General features: G+C 53.5%; 1 protein-coding gene and 1 non-coding gene across 3 annotated transcripts; both read left to right on the forward strand.

Moving 5' to 3' along the window:
• PTPRN (protein tyrosine phosphatase, receptor type N) lies at nt 224-19,635 on the forward strand. 2 transcript variants are annotated; one of them, XM_018058998.1, is made up of 23 exons: nt 224-569; nt 2,008-2,058; nt 2,325-2,438; nt 5,110-5,206; nt 6,204-6,465; nt 6,548-6,902; nt 7,327-7,458; nt 8,669-8,703; nt 9,380-9,654; nt 9,869-9,955; nt 10,267-10,346; nt 10,542-10,606; nt 11,259-11,477; nt 11,891-12,091; nt 12,192-12,339; nt 12,491-12,564; nt 12,773-12,850; nt 12,973-13,092; nt 14,309-14,475; nt 17,705-17,758; nt 18,413-18,477; nt 18,692-18,765; nt 18,979-19,635. In XM_018058998.1, exons 1-23 carry the CDS (start codon nt 455-457, stop codon nt 19,048-19,050), a joined length of 2,940 nt encoding a protein of 979 aa, XP_017914487.1. In that variant the 5' UTR covers nt 224-454; the 3' UTR covers nt 19,051-19,635. The 2 variants fall into 2 exon arrangements, with proteins under 2 accessions (XP_017914487.1, XP_017914491.1); XM_018059002.1 differs by having other exon boundaries at nt 492-569; nt 1,939-2,058.
• MIR153 (microRNA 153) lies at nt 15,360-15,496 on the forward strand. Its single transcript, NR_129601.1, has one exon. It is a non-coding gene; the product is annotated as a microRNA 153 (primary transcript).

The following is a 21,195-nucleotide window of genomic DNA, read 5'->3' on the forward strand; positions in this document are numbered from 1 at the left end:
AGAGGACACATTCTATTCACTTTTATGCTTCACATCTTAAGGTTTATACTACCGGACTCACTTATCCTTCCTGGTCCCCACCCAACGGGACCCCTTCTCGCCAACCCTGAGACTGGGTGATAGAGGCGGTGGCCCTTGGGGAGAAGAATATGTCAAGTTGAGGCCAAGTGAGAATTCTAAAGAGGCTCCTACTGTTGGGTGTAGGAGGGCTGGGGTGAGTAGGAGCCCCACGAAAACTGCGCTTTTACGCCACGAATGACGCAAATCGACGCCAGAGCCGGGGGTGGGGATGTCGTCACCAGCCGCCTGGGGTTGGCAGAGTTGCGGAGAGAGGGGCGTGTAGACCCCGCCTCGGTGGGTGGGGAGTGGCAGGCCCCGCCTCGGCCCCGCTGGCAGGCTCGGGCCGGCGTCGCTGCGGCTCTGGCTGCCGGGCTGGAGAGCCGAGCCGGGAAGGATGCGGCTCCCGGGGCGGCCTGGGGGTCCCGGGGGATCGGGGGGTCTCCGGGTGCTACTATGTCTGCTGTTGCTGGGCAGCCGCCCGGGAGGCTGCAACGCCATTAGTGCCCACGGTCAGGAGGAAATGGGGGTGGGGGAGGGTGCCGAGAGCAGAACTCGGTGGGGTGTGCTGCGGGTGTGGAGGGGAGGGAATGGGAAGTATCACGAAGGTCGGAACCTCGGCTGGAAGGTGTGTGTGGAGTGGGGAGGGGGAGGCCCGGTGAGCGGAGAGAGAAGAGAGGGCGTCTGCGAGGAAAGGGGCGTAGGCCTGGAGGTGGGGCTGGGAACCCGGGGGCGGGACCTAAGAGAAGAGGGCTCAGGGCAAGTTCGGGGTTTGGGGAGAAGAAAAGGGGGTGCGTGTGGACAGAGAGACCTAGAGACGGGATACGAGAGAAGGACGTGTCCCCGAGGCGCCAAAAAGTGGCGGCGCTGAGGGGTGGAGGAGGGGAAGGAAAGAGAGAACCCTGGTTTCCAGGCAGTAGAAGTCGGGCCCACGAGCTCCGGGGTCCCAGATTTCCGTAGAGGATCAGGCCAAAGGAGGGGCCAGGGTTTCTCTCCTAGTCTGGAGAGGCCGATCGCTGTAATCTGATCTCCGATGAGAAGCAGACGGCTGGGGAAGGGGGCCAAAGAGGGTGAAGAGGGAGGGGTCGTCTCCCGCCCCCTCCCCACAGCCAGGCCTGGTGCTGACTCACATCTGAGCGGACCGAGACAGTCAGCGCTGACTCATGGGCAGGGGGAGGGTGGGGGCCAGGGGCGCGTGGGGGAAGGGGCGCAAGCTCGCAATCTGACGCCCTCCTCCCCCATCGGGCTTGAAGGCCAGGGCAAGGTACTTCCTGTGGCGCTGCGGGTTGGTTAGGGTGGAAGATGAAGGCTGGAATGGCGGAGAGGTCAGGTCTTTTGAAGGCTCCTCACCCGGTCGCCCTTCCCTCCCCTATAACTGCTTCCAGGCAAACCCTCAGAGGCGCCGGGCTCAGAGCTTCAGCACCGCGAACAGCGCCAACAGCTCTAGGGCCACGGACTTAGAGGGACAGTGTGGGGAGCACTGCCTTAGAGCCATCCCACCCTTTCCCATGCGAAGCGGAAGTGTGCTAGGGTTCCCGTCTCTTCTGAGCCCCAGGCCATCATAAGATACTTTTGGAGATATGGGAAGGAAAGTCCCTTTTCCCTCTGAATTTGAACAGAAACTACCCCGCAGTAATTCTATCAGAGTAGAAGTTTATCATTCTCCACCATCACCATCCCCATGCACCTGAAGGGCTTCTTCTCCCCATTACTTAGTTAAACAAACTGAGGCTTTTAGGGAAAGAATCGAAACTTGCAGATCTTTGAAATCCAAACCAGATCCCCCTCTTAAGAAGAGGAGGCCTCTTCCCTCCTCTCCTCCCAGCTTAAAGCCTTCCTTAGAATGAAAGACTGGATCCCATCTGCTTCCCCCTTCCCTAGCCTCTTCATCCATCTGACCACTGTATGCCTGGGGGTATCTGAGCCTCTCTGCTCACCTGTTCTCTACAGGCTGTCTGTTTGACCGCAGACTCTGCTCTCATCTTGAAGTCTGTATTCAGGGTGAGTGAAACCAAACATAGGACTTACAAGTCGGTGGGGGTGGGCAGGGTACACAATGAGAAAGTAGTGTGTGTGGGGGTGGGGGCGGGGGGTGGTGCCTGGAAGTCAGAAGGGGAATTGCACTTGGAGAGAAGGGGGAATGACCTGGAGGAGCAAAGCCCTCTGAAGCCAAGAGAGGAGATAGAGACAGAGCTCTCTATTTGCAACCTGGACTTTGGAAGGCCTCTTGTCCAAGCCCCCTGCTAACACCACTTTTGTGCTCTTAGATGGCTTGTTTGGACAGTGCCAGGTGGGAGTGGGGCAAGCCCGGCCCCTTTTGCAAGTCACATCCCCAGTTCTTCAACGCTTACAAGGTGTGCTCCGGCAGCTCATGTCCCAAGGTGAGGTCTGGAGGAGAGAGGCTGTAACTTGGTTAGATGAAATGGGGAAGGGAGGGACCGTCTGATTCTAGATTTTCTCTCATGGAACATTCCTATCACATCCACTGTGGAGCCTCAACTTCCCAGAACTTACTGGAGACAGGAGTGGGAGTAGAACCCTAGAGACATGCTGTTCACACTTAGACTCTCTGGAGGAATCCAGAGGAGGCTTCTGGAAGAAGCCACTGGAAGAGGCCAGCATTCATCTCTTTGAGATCAGCCCACTCTCTGGAACTGACTGAGTATTCCAGAGCTGTGAATCCTGGGGTCCTCAGCCAGGAGAACACTCCGCTCATTCAATTCATTCATTCAAACAAATTCATTCATTTATTGGGTACTTTTATGTGGCAAACATAGTTTAAGGTGCTTAAGATTTATCAAGGGGTGAAATGAAGGTCTCTGCCTTCTGGGGTTTATATTCAGGAGATGAAGGGAGGTGCTACATTATATAAATTAGAAAATATTCATATGTTAGAAGGGGATAAATGCCATGGAAAAAAAACAATTACAGCAGGATAAAGGGATCAGAAATGGTGAGGTAGGAAGCCATACTATTAAAATGAGTGGTCAAGATAGATCTTAGTGAGGCTAGGAAATTTGAATAAATACATCAAGGAGGTGGGGATGTTTTCCAGAAGGTTATCTTAGGAAAGAGTATTTTGGTTGGCCAATGATCTGGAACAAAAGCCCTAAGCATGAGTTTGAGGAGCACCATGGAAAACACCTCTACAGAAGGCTGTAGAGGAGTGATGGAGAGGCAGAGCAGAAGAAGCAGTCAGGTAGGTAATGATGTTCTAAGATTTTATAGGAGAATGTGTAGACTCTGACTATACTCTGAGTAAAAGAGGAAACCATCACAAGTTTTGAGCATAGGGGTGCTTGATATTACTTCTACTTTAAAAGGATCACTCTTGCTGCTGTGTTGAGAATAGAATGTAGGGAATCAATGGTACAAACAGAAGCACTAAACATTAAAGAATTAACTATGCAGAAGTATAAACTTGGGGAAGGGGGGCTCAGTTTTGATTATACTGAGTTCAAGATGTCCACTTAATTAGAATAGAAAGTTGAGTGTATAAAATTGGGGTTTGAAAGAGAGAGAGAAGTCTGAAGTCGAGATATAAATTTGGAATTCTTTGGTGTATAGATGGTAATTAAACCCATGAGATGGATGAAATAGTCAAGGGATTGAGTCAATATGAAGAAAAACCCTAAAGAATTCTATTAAGAGGACCAGGAGAAGGAGTGGAATCAACAAGGGAGGCTAAGAAGGGAGAGCTAATGGGGTAGAAGGAGAAACAGGAGTGTTTGGTATCCTAGAAGCTAAGTGAGAGTGTATCAAGCGGGAAGGAGTGATCAACAGTGTCAAATGATGGTGGTAGCTTGAGTAAGATGAGATCTGAGAACTGACCCTAGGTTTAGATACGCAGAAGCCACTGGTGATCTTGATGATAGTTTTAGTAGACTAGTTGGGGGGTGGGGAAATCCTGAATAGAGTGAGTAAGAGGGAATGGGAGGAAAGGAAGTGGATACAGCCAGCAGAGATAACACTTTCAAAGAGTCTTGCTACAAATAAATGGGGTGACATTTGGAGGGGAATGTGGGATTCAAGCAGTATTTTTATTATAACATGGGAAAAATTGCATTGTGTTTGTGTGTGAATGGGAATAATTCAGTAAACAACAGGAGAAAATGATGATACAAGAAAAAGGGGAGAATTGTGGGGAAGATGTTCTTGAGTAGGTAGCAGGGGATGAAATCTAGTGCCCAAATGGAGGATTGGCCTTTTATAGAAACACAGATAGTTCATCCAATGTTAATAGGCAAAAAAGCAGGTATAGATCCCATGATATGAGTTAAAAGCAGTATGAGTGTTAATCCAGAAGCAAGCAAAAAGGAATGGGAGTAGGTGGGACTGGAGAGTGGGAGGTTATCCTTTTAGAATAGATGACTGACTTTTCCTGCAAGCAGATTTCATGGAGGGAAATGGTCAAACAGGAGATCTGCCTTCAGGATAAGATGATGTTGATGAAGGCTTAAAACAGGTATATAATGCTTTGGAGGTTTCCAAGCATTTTCAAGTCCCTGATTGCATTTAATCTTTACTACAGATCCATAAAGTATATGTTATTCCCACTTAAACCGCCACCACCACCACAAATAAAGAAAACTAAGGTTCAGGATCAATAAAAATAAGATGAATAATAATATTGATGATGATGATAATACTCATGATGTGTCAGGTACTATTCTAACTGTTTATATTGTGTTTTAATATCACAAAAATTTTAGGAGGTATAAACCCCTATTTTCCAGATGAGCGCACTAAGGCTCACAGAGGTTCAGCTAAGGACATACAGTTAGTAAGTGGCAGAGGATTTAAACCCAGTCTCACTGGAGGCAGTCTCACTTCCAGATCTGCACCTGGGGATGGAGTTGGGGGGTAGAAGGGACAACTCAGATCACCCACCAGGTCTCTGGACCCCCTCCACTGCTCCTGGACTCTGCCCAGTTCAGTACACTGCAAGGTAGAGGGTACAGTTTTGATCTGCACTGGCCCCTGTTACTGAGCCCTCAGACTGTCCCAAGCCTGAGGGACAATCTCCATCTCACTCTTTTCTCTCCCTGGAAGGACTGTCCTGGCATGATGACCTCACCCAGTATGTGATCTCCCAGGAGATGGAGCGTATCCCCAGGCTTCGCCCCCCAGAGCCTCATCCAAGGGACAGGTAGAAATCATTTGTCATCAACTCTAGCATTGCAAGGCTTGTGCATCTGTGGTCCTCCTGATGGAGAGAGGAAATTATGTACAGAGACCAGCAGACTGGGGCATGGGGGAAAGAGGCTCTGGAGTGGTCATTTGATATGCCCACATGCCCAACATGAGCTGAGCTCATCCCTGGGGATCTAGCAAAACAAGAGCATTCAAAACTGGGGGATTTTTTTTTTTTGCCGGATAAAGTCTTTTCTTAAAATTGTTATCATAGCATAGTTGATTCACAATGTTAAAGACTGCTTTGAAACATTTGGACATTTGATATTTTAAAAGAAGCATCAAAGCAGTCATCATGGAACAGATTAGAACTTTGTCAGACTGAGGCTGATTAATGTTCAGTTTTATTACTGCATGGTAGGAGGCACCATCTTCCTATCGTGGTTAGGGGCTCTGAAGGCATCATTCAGGCCCTGTAAAGCAAAGGAAAGTAAATGAGGGCTTGGGGCTCAGAGGATGATACCAGCTGAAGAAGGCAGAGTGGGGTAGGGCGGGACACGGCATTGAATGTTTGGATGTGTACTTGGGGACATGCACACAGGGGCAACGGGGCAAGTTGCAGCCACAGTTCATCTAGAACAGTTCCCAGCTCCCTTCCCCTACTCCCCACTCTCCCCTTTTCTGTCCTTAGCCTCATGCTTCATCAGCTCTGCTGCTGTGTTTCAGGGACCCAGGCACCCTTACCAGGGAGGTGATGACCTCTACCCAGGCGTAGACCTCTGGCCCTTCTCCATGCTACTCTCTCCTCTCCTGAGGCTACCTCATCTCTTGAGAGATCAGGTTTACTTTAGGCTAATCCTGCCTGGCCCCCAGCATCTCTGCCTCATAAATTCTGTACACCGTTGCCCCATACAACCAACACATGCCCGCACACACATGCGCTCACACACACACGCGCACACACACACGTGCACACACACACACCCCCACACACACTTTGCTTTCCTCCTCAGATCTGGCTTGGTGCCCAGGAGACCTGGTCCCGCTGGGGAGCTGCTTTTACAGGGCATCCCCACTGGCTCCGCCCCAGCTCCGCAGCATCGGCTTCCTCGACCTTCAGTAGGTGGGGGAGGAGCTGGGGCGGGCTCCCCCCTGTCCCCTTTGCAGGCTGAGCTGCTGCCCCCTCTCTTGGAGCATCTGCTGCTGCCCCCGCAGCCCCCGCATCCTGCCCTGAGTTATGAACCTGCCCTGCTTCAGCCCTACCTGCTCCATCAGGTGAGCTCTAGACACTGGCCCCCTCCCAGCCCCAATCCCCATGCTGACATCTGCTCTTACCCCAATCTCTGGTTTCCCACAGTTTGGCTCCCGCGATGGCTCCCGGGGCTCAGAGAGCGCCCCAGGCATGGTCAGTGTTGACCCCCTGCCCAAGGCTGAAGCCCCTGCCTTCCTCAGCCGAACTGCTTCCAAGAGCATGTTTGGGGCTCACCCTGGCCACTCCTATGGGGACCCTCCAGGGCCTCCACCTGCTCAGCTTTTCCAGGAGTCAGAGCTGTTCTACCTGGCCCAGGAGTCACAAGTGCCCAGCAGGGCCAGGGCACCAAGGCTGCCAGAGCCAGGGGGCAGCAGCCGGGCAGGGGACTCCTCGGAGGGCTATGAGGAGGAAGGACTAGAGGGTCGTGAGGAGAAGCCTCCCGCCCCAGCAGAGCAGCCAGGTAACCATGGCCTCAGCATCCACTCCATGCCTATGGGGCTGCTTTCTGAGGGGGCAGAGATGAGGGGGTCTGTCCTGACTATGCACGCACTTGTTAATTTGTCCTTAAAGTCATCTGTACACTCAACTAATGCCTATTGACTGCCTGCTCTCTGCCAGGCATAAGTAGGCACTGGGATACAGTAGCGGGTGGAGCTGACATGTCTTCTCCAGCTAGGGAATTGAGGAGTCCCTACTGGGCCTGAAGTTTGGTCTTGGCATCCGAAGGGCTTTCCCCCAAAGTGTGGACATGGACGGGAAGGGGAGGGCATCAGTGTCCTGGTGTTTGAGAAGTTCCTAAATGTGGGGGTCCCTTCCCACCTGCAAACTCATCCCGTAAGTTCATCCCTGCACTAGTCCTGAGCTCCATGTTTGGTTCCCAGCAGATGCGACTCTGCAGAGAGTGGCCGCTGTGCTGGCGGGCTATGGCGTGGAGCTGCGTCAGCTGACCCCAGAGCAGCTCTCTACCCTCTCGACCCTGCTGCAGCTGCTGCCCAAGGGTGCCGGACGAAATCTGGGTGAGTGTCAGGGCAGAGAGACTGCCAGCCCCACAGAGGCCTCTTGCCCCACTTCTCAAGGCCACAAGAAACAGTCTAGAGAGGAAGGGCCAAGCTCAGGGGAGGGAGTTGGTTTGAGACACAGAGTTATTGACAGCCACAGTCAGGAAGCAGGGGTGAGGTGGTGAGCTGAAGAGTTAGAGCAGGAAAGGACTGGGAGATGGAAGTAATGGGAAAAGAAGCCAATGAAGGTGTGAGCTGGGGATCTGGAGGCACTGGAAAGGCTAGGCAGAAGATGCTGAGGACCTAAGGTCATTGCCAAGAAGCCACTAATTGACAGGTAAGAGGACTGCGCAAAGAATAGCTTTGAGGGATGTGGCCAAAAATAGGGAGGAGTTGATCAAGCAATGGTTGCTCAGAAGGTGAAGAGTCTGCCTGCAATGTGGGAGACCCGGGTTCCATCCCTGGGTCGGGAAGATCCCCTGGAGAAGGAAATGGCAATCCCACTCAAGTATTCTTGCCTGGAAAATCCCACGGGTGGAGGAGCCTGGTGGGCTACTGTCCGTGGGGTCGTAAAGAATCAGATACGACTGAAGTGACTGAGCGTGCATGCATGAAGCAGAAGGGACTTCCCAGGTGGCGCCAGTGGTAAAGAACCTGCTACCAATGCAGGAGACACAAGAGACATGGGTTTGATCTCTGGTTGGGAAGATCTCCTAGAGGAGGGCATGGGATCCTGCTCCAGAATCCCGTGGATAGAGGAGCCTGGCGGGATACAATTCATGGGGTCACAAAGAGGCGAATACCACTGAAGTAACTGAGCCCATGGTGCAGAAGCCCAGAAACATGGGGCTTCCTAGGCGGTACAGTGGTAAAGAATCCACTTGCTAATGCGGGAGAAACAAAAGAAGTGGGTTCATCCCTGGGTCAGGAAGACACCCTGGAGAAGGGCATGGAAATCCAGTCCAGTATTCTTGCTTGGAGAATCCCATGGACAGAGGAACCTGGTAGGCTACAGTCCCTGCAGTCACAAAGAGTCAGACACGACTGAGGAATTAACACACACAGAGGCATGTTAGGATGAGCTCAACAACAGCCTTGGTTACTGACTGCGGGGAGAACCCATAGCAGATGTCTCAGACTCAGAGCTACCAGCCCTTTCTCCTGCCTGCGTTGTGTGGACCTTGGTCTTGGCCCTTTGCCCAGAGTCTTGTTTTTCCTGTCCCTACAGGAGGGGTTGTAAACGTTGGAGCTGACATCAAGAAAGTGAGTTTGCAACACCTCCCAGACCCCTAAGGCAGCAAAAACCCTTAGCTGAAATCTAAATCTCAGGCTCAGGACGCAGAATCTGCATTCTCTGACCCTGCAACAGAGACCCAGAGGCTGCAAGTCATTGTTTAAAGTCTCACCTCAGGCTGAAGGCAGAGCTGGGACCAGAAGTGAGAATTCTTGATTCAGTCCTTTTTTTTCACTACAGTCGTGTCAGACCACGGTTTTGAAATGAGATCCTTAGGCGAAGGGAGGGAAGGGAGTAGGCAGACTCCTGATTGCCCTACGGCTTAAGGCGCTCTGTCTGTTTCACACGTTGGATTTCTAAGATTTTGTGGCTAAACAAAAGTCAAAAGAGCACTGCCTGTCTGTTCATCATCTCCCCTAACTCCAGCTTTCCTCACTCTCGAGTTTCTCCCCACTCCAGCCCCATCCTGTCGATTATTGCTTATCATGAATAGTCACTCATTCAGCCCTTTACTCATTCATTCATTCATCCACTTGGCTCACTTTCCTGAATGCCCTCTCGGTACCCAATGCTGACCTGGGTCTGGGGATAGAAAGATAATCAAGTCATAAGCACCCCATGGGAGCTCAGGGTCCAGATTGTAGACCCCCTTTCCTTAACCCCTTCACTGTTAGAGACCTTACCTCTAGCCTCTCTTCTAAACAGACAATGGAGGAGCAGGTTCAGGGCATAGACCCAGCAGAGCCTCCGCCCCCGATGCCCTCCCTGCCTGGATCCCCCACGGGCGGTTCCACCTCCACTAAAGCCCAGAAGGAGCTGAGCGCCAGATCCTCTGAGTCCCCCAAAGCTGCCGGTGCCCCCGCCACACCAGTCCTGGTAGAGAAGAAAAGCCCGCTGGGCCAGAGCCAGCCCACCGTGGCAGGGCAGCCCTCCGCTCGACCATCAGCAGAGGAATACGGCTACATTGTCACTGACCAGAAGTAAGGGCTCCCGTGTGGGGCAGCCTCTTGGTCCCTTGGGGGTTGGGCTGGCCTGCCTTGGGAGGCAGAGAGCAGAATTGCAGATGTGAAGTAGATAGGGGTGGAGGGGGGACTGCTCTGCACCCCTGGATGTCTTGGCACCCTTGGAGGGTGTTTCAAGAAAGTGGCCAAGAGGGTCCCCACTTTCCTTCCTCTACTGGCTCTGCAACTCCAGGCCCCTGAGTCTGGCTGCAGGAGTAAGGCTGCTGGAGATCCTGGCTGAGCATGTGCACATGTCCTCGGGCAGCTTCATCAACATCAGGTGGGGCTCTATCTGGCTGGGGTGGCAGGTAGCTTGAAGGGAGTGGGGCCTGAGGGGCTCGGGGAAGGAGGGGAAGACATACTCCAGGTTAAGGGGCCGAGGTCAGGTCACAGATGTTTCCAGCTGCATTGAAGTTACAGCCACACTTCTCCCTGCTGCTGGCTTGTCCAATATCTTCCCTCCTGAAACACCCCCGTATGGCATGGGTTTCAGCCCCATCCTCTAATAGGGAGAGAGGACCAGAGCGGATCTCTCATTTTGAATCTGGGATCTGTGATGGGTGAGGCAGTAATATACCTCCTATTCGGCAGTGTCGTGGGACCAGCCCTTACCTTCCGCATCCGCCACAATGAACAGAACCTGTCTTTGGCCGATGTGACCCAGCAAGCCGGTAAATACTTCTTGGCCCCAGCCCTAGTTGTATAGATCCAGACCGGTGGCTGATGCTCTCCTTGAAATATTCCCAGACCCAGGAATATTCCCAGACCCAGGCCATGTGGGCCCGGCCTGCCACGGGGCATTGCATGGCATGGGGTGGAGACCATATGGGGGGCTGGAGAGGATCTGACCTCCGTCCTCCCTGCAGGGTTGGTGAAGTCTGAACTGGAAGCACAGACAGGGCTCCAGATCTTGCAGACAGGAGTGGGACAGGTATGAGATAACTGAAGAACCAGTCAAAGTCCCCGCTGGCTGATGCTGCCCACCAGAAATGAAGGCAGTCTTGGCAGAACAGGAGCTGAAATACACCACCTTTGCTGAAGCAGCCCTCCTCCATGCAGTTTTCTTTCCGACCAGCAGATGGCCCCAGTGGCTCCAGCTCCCTGCAGGATCAGCCTTCTATAGGCAGCCAGCTCACCTGGAAGAACTACCTGAGATGGCCCAGCCGTCCATAGATATGCTAGAGCAAAGTCTCAAATTCCAGGGGAAAACACTACACAGAAAGGACTTTGAACTCAAAATATGCTTCTATTATGCATCCAACACTGATGCCTCATGTTCTACTGTTTGACTTCCTGGGTCTCTATACTTCTCTACATCCATTTTTTAATGTAAAAACTCCTAGGGAGAGTCACCCACTAAGTCTCTGGCAGTACAGTGTGGTTGAGTTGGTCCCATGGGGATTGAGAAAGAAGGATCTTGAGTCTGTGTGAGTCCCTCTGCCTGTACCACCATGTCCCTGCCTCTCAGCTTTTCCCCAGGAGATATACTAGCAGGGAGTGGGGTGTGGGACAAGGGTGAGGAGCAGCTCCTAAGTCTCCCCCCACCATCACTGCCCACCTTGATTCTAACCTTGTTCCCACAGAGGGAGGAGGCAGCCGCCATCCTTCCCCGACCGGCCCACAGCACTTCTCCCATGCGGTCCGTGCTCCTTACTCTGGTGGCCCTGGCAGGTGTGGCTGGGCTGCTCGTGGCCCTGGCAGTGGCTCTGTGTGTGCGGCAGCATGCACGACAGCGGGACAAGGAGCGCCTGGCTGCCCTGGGACCCGAGGGGGCCCATGGTGACACTACCTTTGAGTACCAGGTGTGCAGCCCCAGAAGCTTGTTGATGAAAGGGAATGGAAGGGGCTCAGGAGTCTGGGTCTCATGTAAGATGAGGGCAGGGAGTTGGGTATCCAGGAATGGGCTGGAGAAGCCCCAGAAGGGGTGTCGTGGAGGCATTTTGAATGGATGGGAATTGAGGACAGGTGGTTCCTGTTCCCCAGTGGTTCCCCAGTACCACCATTCAGGGGGTTCTGGATTCTGCTCTGTAATATCTGAGGTTGTCATGGGCCACACCCAAGCAGAACAGCCCTGGAAGGGATGAGACCCAGGGCAGAAGACCCTACCCCAGGGGAGCAATCCAGGACCATCCTAAGGACTCTGTTGAATTGAGTCCAGAACTCTGTTGAAAAGGCTTCAGGAGAACATGGATCCTGCCCTGTCTTTCTTCTGCAGGATCTATGCCGCCAGCACATGGCTACAAAGTCCCTGTTCAACCGGGCGGAGGGTCCACCTGAGCCTTCTCGGGTGAGCAGCGTGTCCTCACAGTTCAGTGATGCCGCCCAGGCCAGCCCCAGCTCCCACAGCAGCACCCCATCCTGGTGTGAGGAGCCCGCCCAAGCCAACATGGACATCTCCACGGGACACATGATTCTGGTCAGGATGGGGCATGGGCCCAGAGGCGGGGAGGGGTCCAAGTGGTGGGAGGGGCAAGGCTGGCAGTGGGGGCCGGCGCCAGGCTGTGGTGTCCCTGCAGGCCTACATGGAGGACCACCTTAGGAACAGGGACCGCCTGGCCAAGGAGTGGCAGGCCCTGTGTGCCTACCAAGCAGAGCCCAACACCTGTGCCACCGCCCAGGGCGAGGGCAACATCAAAAAGAACCGCCACCCTGACTTCCTTCCCTGTGAGTGAGTCTTGCTGGCCCAGCCTTCTGTCTGCTGGGAGTCCGGAGGGCTTGGGGTAGGGGCTGGGCTCCTGGCTCAGGCTGAGTGGCAGAGGTGCCAGGACCCCAGTGACCGGAGGGGTTTCTGGGGTGGGGTGTGGGGTCTGTGCAGATGACCATGCTCGCATCAAGCTGAAGGTGGAGAGCAGCCCTTCTCGGAGCGATTACATCAATGCCAGCCCCATTGTGAGTGGCTCCTATCTCCTCCCCATTTTCATCCTGCCCCCATAGACTCCATTTCCTGCTCCACAAGGCCCTGGAATTGTGGGCCTGATATCCGGCATGGAAACGGGAGTTCTGAGGGTCCCCCAGACCCTAGCCTGCTCCCTTTGACCAGACCTCTCCATAATGGCATTTCCTATTCTGGTTCATGATGTATTTTCCCTGCCCCCAGATTGAGCACGACCCTCGGATGCCAGCCTACATAGCCACACAGGGCCCGCTGTCGCATACCATTGCAGACTTCTGGCAGGTGGGCTTTTGGAGGGAGGGTGTCTCCAGGGACCGGGGTCCCTTGTGGGCAGCCAGGGCCAACCAGGTCCCAGGGAGGTTGGAGTGGAGCTTACCTGGGTGCTAGACATCATCCGTCCCTAGATGGTGTGGGAGAGTGGCTGCACTGTCATCGTCATGCTGACCCCGCTGGTGGAGGATGGTGTCAAGCAGTGTGATCGCTACTGGCCGGACGAGGGCTCCTCCCTCTACCACGTATATGAGGTCAGCAAACCCCATGGCCAGGAGACAATGGGGGTGGGGACAGTGGGCGGTGCACAGTTCATGCATGTGCAACTGTATGTGTATATAAACATCCATGTGTCACACATATTCATGCATGCTGTGCCGTGGTGTTCTTACTCACTTAGTCATGTCCAACTCTTTGAGACCCCATGGACTGTAGCCTGCCAGGCTCCTCTGTCCTGGGGATTCTCCAGGCAAGAATACTGGAGTGGGTTGCCATGTGCTTCTCCAGGGGATCTTCCCAACCCAAGAATTGAACCCAGGTCTCCTGAGTTGCAGGTGGATTCTTTATTGTCTGAGCCACCAGGAAAGCATTCACATACATACATATATGCATATACATGTGTGTATGTGTGTGTCCAGTCTAGGGCTGAAAAGCACTTGTAGGGACCTGTGATGAAAGGTACAGATATAAAACTATAAAGCCACTGAAACTAAGGTAAGAAGCTAAGAGCCAGGAGTACAGTTTTGAGACAGGGAAGATAAGTATACTCGAAGACCAAGACTTAATCCTACTTTTATTGAGTCTAGTTTAGATCTGAGTTTCCTGGAGGCCAAAGCAAAGAAAAAAATGCTGCCAATCACACATGTTGCTTATGAAAAATAGAAAAACACTGGGGGGTCTGGGCAGAGACAAAGTAGAGGAAGGAGAAACATTCCTGACCAATGGGAAGTGACCCCCTCCCCCCGTAAAACAGATGTTATTTGCACAATAGAAGCTTCTTATCTCTAAATGAGCTCTGGATAACAAATTTTCAGCATTAGATGAGCATACAATACTTTTTCTTTTTAAGCTTTAAAAATTGGTCCTGCTTGGGGTTAAAGAAAAAAATCAAATGAAAATACAGAATTTTATCAAAGTTTATGGTGTGTGTGTAGCACAGACACTGTGCTAGTCTTTGCGCAAAAGAGGAAGGAGAAACTGATTCCAGGAAACACACAGGACTTCCCGGAGGGCCCAATGGTTAAGAATCCGAGCTGCCACTGCAGGGGGCACGGGTTCGATCCCTAGTCGGGGAGCTAGGCTCCCGCTGTGTCTAGATGGAGAAGCCGCCAGTTGTCGTGAGCAGTCCATAAGTGACACAGATGGCTAGGGTTCCTGGGGACAGTTGAGTGAGCTTCTTGACTGGCCTGGGAGGCCGGGAGGATTTGGAGGGGCCCTGCCGCGCTCAGGCCTGCGCCCCCACCCTCGCAGGTGAACCTGGTGTCGGAGCACATCTGGTGCGAGGATTTCCTAGTGCGGAGCTTCTACCTGAAGAACGTGCAGACCCAGGAGACGCGCACGCTCACGCAGTTCCACTTCCTCAGCTGGCCGGCAGAGGGCACCCCGGCCTCCACCCGGCCCCTCCTGGACTTCCGCAGGTAAGCGGGCACCCCTGGGCGGTGGGGCGGCCCGAGGAAGGCTCCCAGGAGCCCGGGAGAGAGCAGCCCAGGAGCAGGGGGGCCGGGAGCCGGGCTCTGGAGCCTCCCCGCAGCCCATCAGCTCCTCCTGGGGCCCCCGGTCAGGAGAGGCAGGCCCTCTCGCCCGACCTGGAGCCTCAGCTTCTGGTCCGCTGGTGCCCCCTTCTAGACACCCCCAAACCAGGACTGACTCTGACCTCCTGGCATCCCCTTCTGGACACCACCCCCCAAACCAGGACTGACGCCCTGTCTCGCTGTGCCCATCCGTCCACTGCTGTGGTCCAGCTCCTGACTGCTCGCTCTCTCTGCTGTCTGGCTGCCTCTTCCCTCTCTCTTGCCCTCTTTTTCTATCTCCCAGTCTTCCTCCATAACCTTCCTCTCCCTCCACCCCCCTGTACCCTGAAAGGCTCATCTTGTTTGTAGCCGCCTCCCTCTCTCCTCTCCTCCTCCTTGGTCCTTGCTGTCTATTTCCTCCTGTCCCGTGCTTCCTGGTGCCCAGTCTCTATGCCTGCTGTCCCCTTGCTTTCTCTCACTAACCCGTGCCTTCCCCCTTCTTCACCCTCTGTGTCTCTTTGCCTCTATTTTTATTTCTTTCCCTCTTTCCCTCCCTTCCTTCCCACTTTTCTCTCCTCCACCCTCCCTCTCCCCCTCAGCTCTCTCCCATGGTTCTCACTGTCTCACTCCCCCACTCCATCGACAGTTCCCCCCTCTGCACCCCTCCCTGTTCCATCTCTCAGCTGTTTCCTCCACCTCCCTCCCATCTCTGCCTATTTACTCTGCCTCTCTTTGTCTCTCTCTCCCCACTCCTCTCTCTCTTTCTCTACATGTCTCTGTCTCTCCGTTGCTGTCTGTCTCCCCTCTCTGTCTCCTCCCTCTTCTCTCTCTCTCACGGCTGCCAGCGTCATTTTTGTGATCTGCAGCTAGTATTCTCACTCCAGTTGCATAGTCACAAAAGTGATCACTGGCAGGTGTGGCCGCTGCATGGATGGGACATGAGGACGTGTGGCCCAGGGACCACCCTGAAGGGCGCTGGGAGAGCTGGGGCTGGGGAGATTCAGGGAAGGGACAAATGCTATCAAAGGGAGTGGGGGGGATCTCTGGACTCTTGGGGACTCATGGAACCAGGTGGGGGCTGGGACAGGAAACCAACAGGGGGACTTGCCCTCTTCAGATGCTAAAACCATGTCCAGGCCTCCAGAGTCCCCTGCCTTCCCTCCACAGATTGGTGGCTGAGAAGCCTGCTGCCATGGCAGGGACCTCACCCACACTGCAGCTTCCTTCTGCTTCTCTGCCCCTTGCCAGGCCAGTCTGAGGTCTCTAGGTGCTGGGCAGAAAGCAGAGGAACAGAACTGGGGTGGGAACCTGGGGGTAGTTTCTGACCCTCAGGACAATGGTTTCTAACTGGGGTCCATGCAACCTGAGGTACCGGCTTCTTGAAGGTGCCATCAGGGGTATCAGGGGTATTTTTTGTTTTCCATATTTAAAAATCTTTATAAAATGAGTGCATGGACCTATTTTAAGACTGCACAGGTAAGCGAAAAGGTTATGTTTCTTTGCTTCAGGCTGGAATTATGTAAACTCAATTGGCTTAGACACACAGAACAAATTAATTGCTGCTTAATAAATACTGTTTTGGTGAAGGTCCATCAGAGGAAAGGCAAAATAAATTTTGAAGTCTTAGAAAATGACTCTGATCAAGTTCCTTGACCTCCATCTGTTTTCTTATCTGTGAAATGAGATTGATGACCCATACCTTAAGGGATTGTTACAAAAGTCAATAGCATGAAATCTATAAAATCTACTTTAAGTGCCAGGTACATAGCAAAAGTAAAAGTGAAAGTGGCTCAGTCGTGTCCAACTGTTTGTGACCCCCTGGACTATATAGTCCATGGGATTCTCCAGGCCAGAATACTGGAATGGGTAGCTTTTCCCTTCTCCAAGGGATCTTCCCAACTCAGGGATAGAATCCAGGTCTCCTGCATTGCAGGTGGATTCTTTACCAGCTGAGCTACCAAGGAAGCCCCAGCACATAGCAAAGGCTCTGTTAATTCTAAGTACTATTTGTTGTCATTATTATTAACTGATTGGGAGCCACTGTGACAACTTCTGTTCAACCCCAGCCCTGATCTACCAGCCGATACGCTAAGGAATCATGTGGACTCCTAGAAAACCATTCAAAGTCACCTGGCCCCAGTAAGTCTGGGGGTACCAGACTGGGGAACCACTAAGTTCTAAGCTCCTCTGAAATGCTCTAATAACCCTTCAAAATGTTCTCCCTCGCCCTTGTCCTTTGGGAGTATCAGGAGTCTGCAAGTGACTCTCAAATCAGGAATGTGATAAGGAACAAGGGCAGGTTAGACTGGGCCACGAGAGAGGGAGAACCCACCTGCCCCTTGCTGAGCTGTGGTCCAAGAAGCAGAGTCTGAGGTCCAGGTGGACCCACAGTCTGACTATGACCCAATCACAGAGCACCTGTGCTTACCTGCTGGGGTAAGACTTACCCAGGGAGACAGTGGGCGGCAGCATATTCAGAGCTGAGGGGTTGTCATCCCCTCGCCAGAGGAACTCTGCGCCCAGGGCTGCAACCAGACCTCACTGCTGGTGAGGACCACAGGAGCCCGGGTGGGGAGGGGAACACCCGGGGCAGAGCAATAGTGTGCTCTGACAGCCTTGAAGTCACCAGAACACCTATCCTCCCTGAACTTCAGGCAGGGGAGACTGTTAATATTATGACATATTATCTTTAATAGTGCCATCATTTAATGAGTACCTGCTGTGTGCCAGATTTATCACTTAGTCCTTTATATGGATTACCTCATAATCTATGTAATAAGAACGCTAAGAAGGAGGTTACTATTACTATCATCCCCGTTTTACAGGTAAGAAAACTGAAGCTTGAAAGGTTTTTATCAGTTGATCTGATTTATCAGGTTTTATCTGATAAATCAGACCAACTGATTTATCAGTCGTTCCAGGTGCATAGCCTAGGCCGATAGTGACAAGGCAAGCCCAGTGCCCCCCACACCATCTCTGGTTCTTGGCCTCCAGCCACGACTCCTCTGTCCAGCCCTCTTCCCTCCTCGGCCCTGGGCATGTGGAGAGAAAAGGAAGACAGGCCCGCAGGTGTGTGTCTCAGCTCCCCTTCCCCTCTGCTGGTGCCCCTGGCCCTCATGCCCATTTCTTGTTGCAGGAAGGTGAACAAGTGCTACCGGGGCCGCTCCTGCCCCATCATTGTGCACTGCAGGTGCGTACAGGATTGGAGGGGGGTGGGGGCAGGCCAGGCCCAAGCCAGAGGGCCCTGAAGGGGGCAGCTTCGCGGTTCCCACCCCTTCTCTGGCCCTGCCCTCCATGTGCATCTCCCGAGCACGCTGTTTGCCTGTCCCCTTGATACCAGCAAACAACAGCCCATGGGCCAAATTCAGCATACCATCTATTTTCTTAATGGCCCATGAGCTAAGAATAATGTTCCCATTTCTAAATAGTTGAAGGAAAAAAAAGAACACACGACAGAGGCTATATGTGGCCCACAAAGTTGAAAATATTTACCATCTTGCCATTTACATAAGACGTTGGCTGAAGGAAAGCCTGGCCAGTGGCTGGAAATGGCTATTCCCATTCCTTCTCACTGCCTCCACCTCAGGGTGGAGCCAGGGCTCTCCTTTTCAGTTGGCTCTCTGCCCAAGAGACACCCCACGAGTCCCAGGCTCCCCACTCAAGGCCCAGTTCCCAGGACCCAGGAGCCATGACCCCATCCCTCATCCTCGGCTCACTCATGCCCTCCAACCCCGCAGCTAACCCTAACGGCTCCACCAGCGTCTCCACCCCAAGCCTCCATGTCCCCTCCCCTCCCCCTTCTTGCTGGGTCCCCAGCTCAGCCTGTCACCCTCTCTTCCTGCAGTGACGGTGCAGGCAGGACAGGGACTTACATCCTCATCGACATGGTACTGAACCGCATGGCGAAAGGTGAGGCCCCTCCCCACCACGTCCCCAGCCCAGCCCCAGATTAGAGTCTCCCCAGCCCCTGGGGTCACAGGAGTTCATGGAGGGCAGGTCACCATACCCCCAGGCTTTATCCAGTCCTCTGAGCCTCCCATCCCAAGATGCCCTAGGCTTTCTGGGTCCTACCCTCCTCTGGACACCCTCTGAGCATCTCTGTCCCCACACCCCTCCCCACCAGGAGTGAAGGAGATTGACATCGCTGCCACCCTGGAGCATGTCCGTGACCAGCGGCCTGGCCTTGTTCGCTCTAAGGTGACTGTTTCTCTCTATACCCACCCTAGCCATGACCTTTCCCCAGGGAAAGTGGCAGGGGCCTGCCTCTCCTGCCTGCCTGCCTCCAAATCTCCCCCAGAAGGGCTCCCTCCTTCTCCCCCAAGTGACCACCCCAAAGCCCCCCCAACCCATCCCAGGGCAGGAGCAAAGGCTGGGCCTCCCCATGACCTTTCTCCCTCTACCCTGCCCCAGGACCAGTTTGAGTTTGCCCTGACAGCTGTGGCGGAGGAGGTAAATGCCATCCTCAAGGCCTTGCCCCAGTGAGACCCCTGGGGCCCCTCGGTGGGCAGCCCAGCCTCCACCCCCTCCTTGCCTGCGTGAGCATCTATCTGTGCACTCGCTCTCACTGCCACACCCGCCAACTCAGCCCCTCCTGGGCATGTCCAGCCCTTCCAAGAGGAGCGTGTAAGGAAGGGGAAGCAAGATGGGGCATACAGGAACCCCCGGTGTCCCCTGGGGGAGCTGGCAGCCGGTCAGGAGAGGAAAGTCATGGGCACCAAATTCTACCCACAATCTCCTCCTGTCCAAGTTCCCTGACCCCCATTTCCTGCCACTCTAGATGCTCCCAATATATCTGTGTGGATGCCCTCTGCCATCCAATGTGGCTAGAATGGGGCAGAGGGGCCACCATGCCCAGATCGTCCTGCTCCCCTAGCCCCTGCTGCCCGCTGTCCTGCCTCCACGACCCACACTGTGGCCCTTGCCCCTCCTGCCCCCTCCCGCCCCCTCCCCCCACCCTTCTGCCACGTGCCACTCAACTTGCTCCCCCTGGCACAAGAGAACATTTCTGGAAAAATCTACTTTTGTATCAATGTGAATAAAGTTAGTGTGTCGTGTGTGCAGCTGCAACCCAGACCTCCTATGCGTTTCTCTGCTCTGCTTCCAAGCTTCAGCCCCAGTCTCAGCCTGGAGCAGGCCCTGCTGCGTTTCAGGAGATGCAGACAATTAACGGGAGAGCCGGGCGGTGGAGTCAGGCTCTCCAAGGCTTGCATGGAAGCAAATGACAATCAGGCAGTAGTTTTTTATGCTGTACTTCCTACATGTCTGATAGCCTCCAAGGTGCTTGATAACCATTAACTGGTTTAATCTTCAGGACATGCTACCAATTATTAGCCCCATTTTACAGACAGAGAGACTGCACAGAACTTGCCTGAGGTACCACGACTAGTTAAGTGGTGGAATTGGGATTCCAACACAGGCACGCTTAGCCTCTTTGCTGCATCCCCTCTTAGTTCTAGGGCAGCAGCTTCGCACCTTTTGGCCTCAGGAATAATATACATCACGCAGGACGGAGGTTAGGACTAAATGAGGTGATACAGGCCAAGTGCTCACCACAGCTTAAGCAGAATTAGCTAAACTTTGGTAAAGACTCACAGATAGGCCTGTGAGATGTCACAACATTCATTCACCTGGGGGCAAAGGGCACTTTCTCCCCATTCCCCCAGAATGCCCCCACTCTGTGTGGCCTGAGGAGACTCCATCCACATGTTCCTTGGACAACCGTGGTATACATAGAAATGAGGCAAAAAGAGCCTTGAGCCTGGAGCTACTCAGGAATTAATTAGGGCCACCTCACCTTGCCAAGGCTCAGAAAGTGAAAGTGTTGGTCACTCAGTCCTTTCCAGCTCTTTGCGCCCCCATGGACTGTAGCCCACCAGGCTCCTCTGTCCATGGGATTTTCCAGGCAAGAATACTGGAGTGGGTTGCCATTTCCTTCTCCAGGGGATCTTCCTGACCCAGGGATCAAACCCGTGTCTCCTGCATTTCAGGCAAGATTCTTTACCATCTGAGTCTCCAGGGAAGCCCAAGGCTCAGGCCCCCACATCAAAGATGGGCAAGTACCACCTGTCCTGCTCAGAGAATGAAGGGACAGTGTGTGGACCTGTGGCCCTCCACCCCTCATCTGTGCTCTGCTGCAGCTCAACACCACTGTTGGTCATCGTAAAGGCGGGAAGTGGGCAGAAACTTCCAACAGATTCTCTCTCTCTCTCTCTCAAGACGGAGGCTTGAAATTCCTTTCAGGGCATGCTGCTTCCTTGTTTTGAGGAAAATACAATATAGGTCCTTTGGCTATTGAGGATGAAGCCCAGTGCTTACCCCCGAATGGAAGAGAGAGTTGGAGGCGAACCACACTGCCCTGCAAGATGATGGAAAAGTGCTTGTCCCGTGGCTGGGAGGGCCTCTCTGCAGGTGTCTGAAGAGACAGGATGGGAGAGGTACCTAGTTTTCACCTCCCTGGACCCTGGACCCTGCGTGGGGCAGACTTATGCTACTCCATGTGAGAGAGGCAGGCTTCTGACCCTGGGTGCTAGCCATAAGCTAAGAGGACCTGTGGAGGTGGTGCTTAGTCTCTGGGCCTCAGGAGGAGGTTTTTAGAGGTGTTTCACCACGTTTCTGGCTTTCTGTTGG

Source organism: Capra hircus, chromosome 2, assembly GCF_001704415.2.
Source record: "Capra hircus breed San Clemente chromosome 2, ASM170441v1, whole genome shotgun sequence".
NCBI classification, from domain to species: Eukaryota; Metazoa; Chordata; class Mammalia; order Artiodactyla; family Bovidae; genus Capra; species Capra hircus.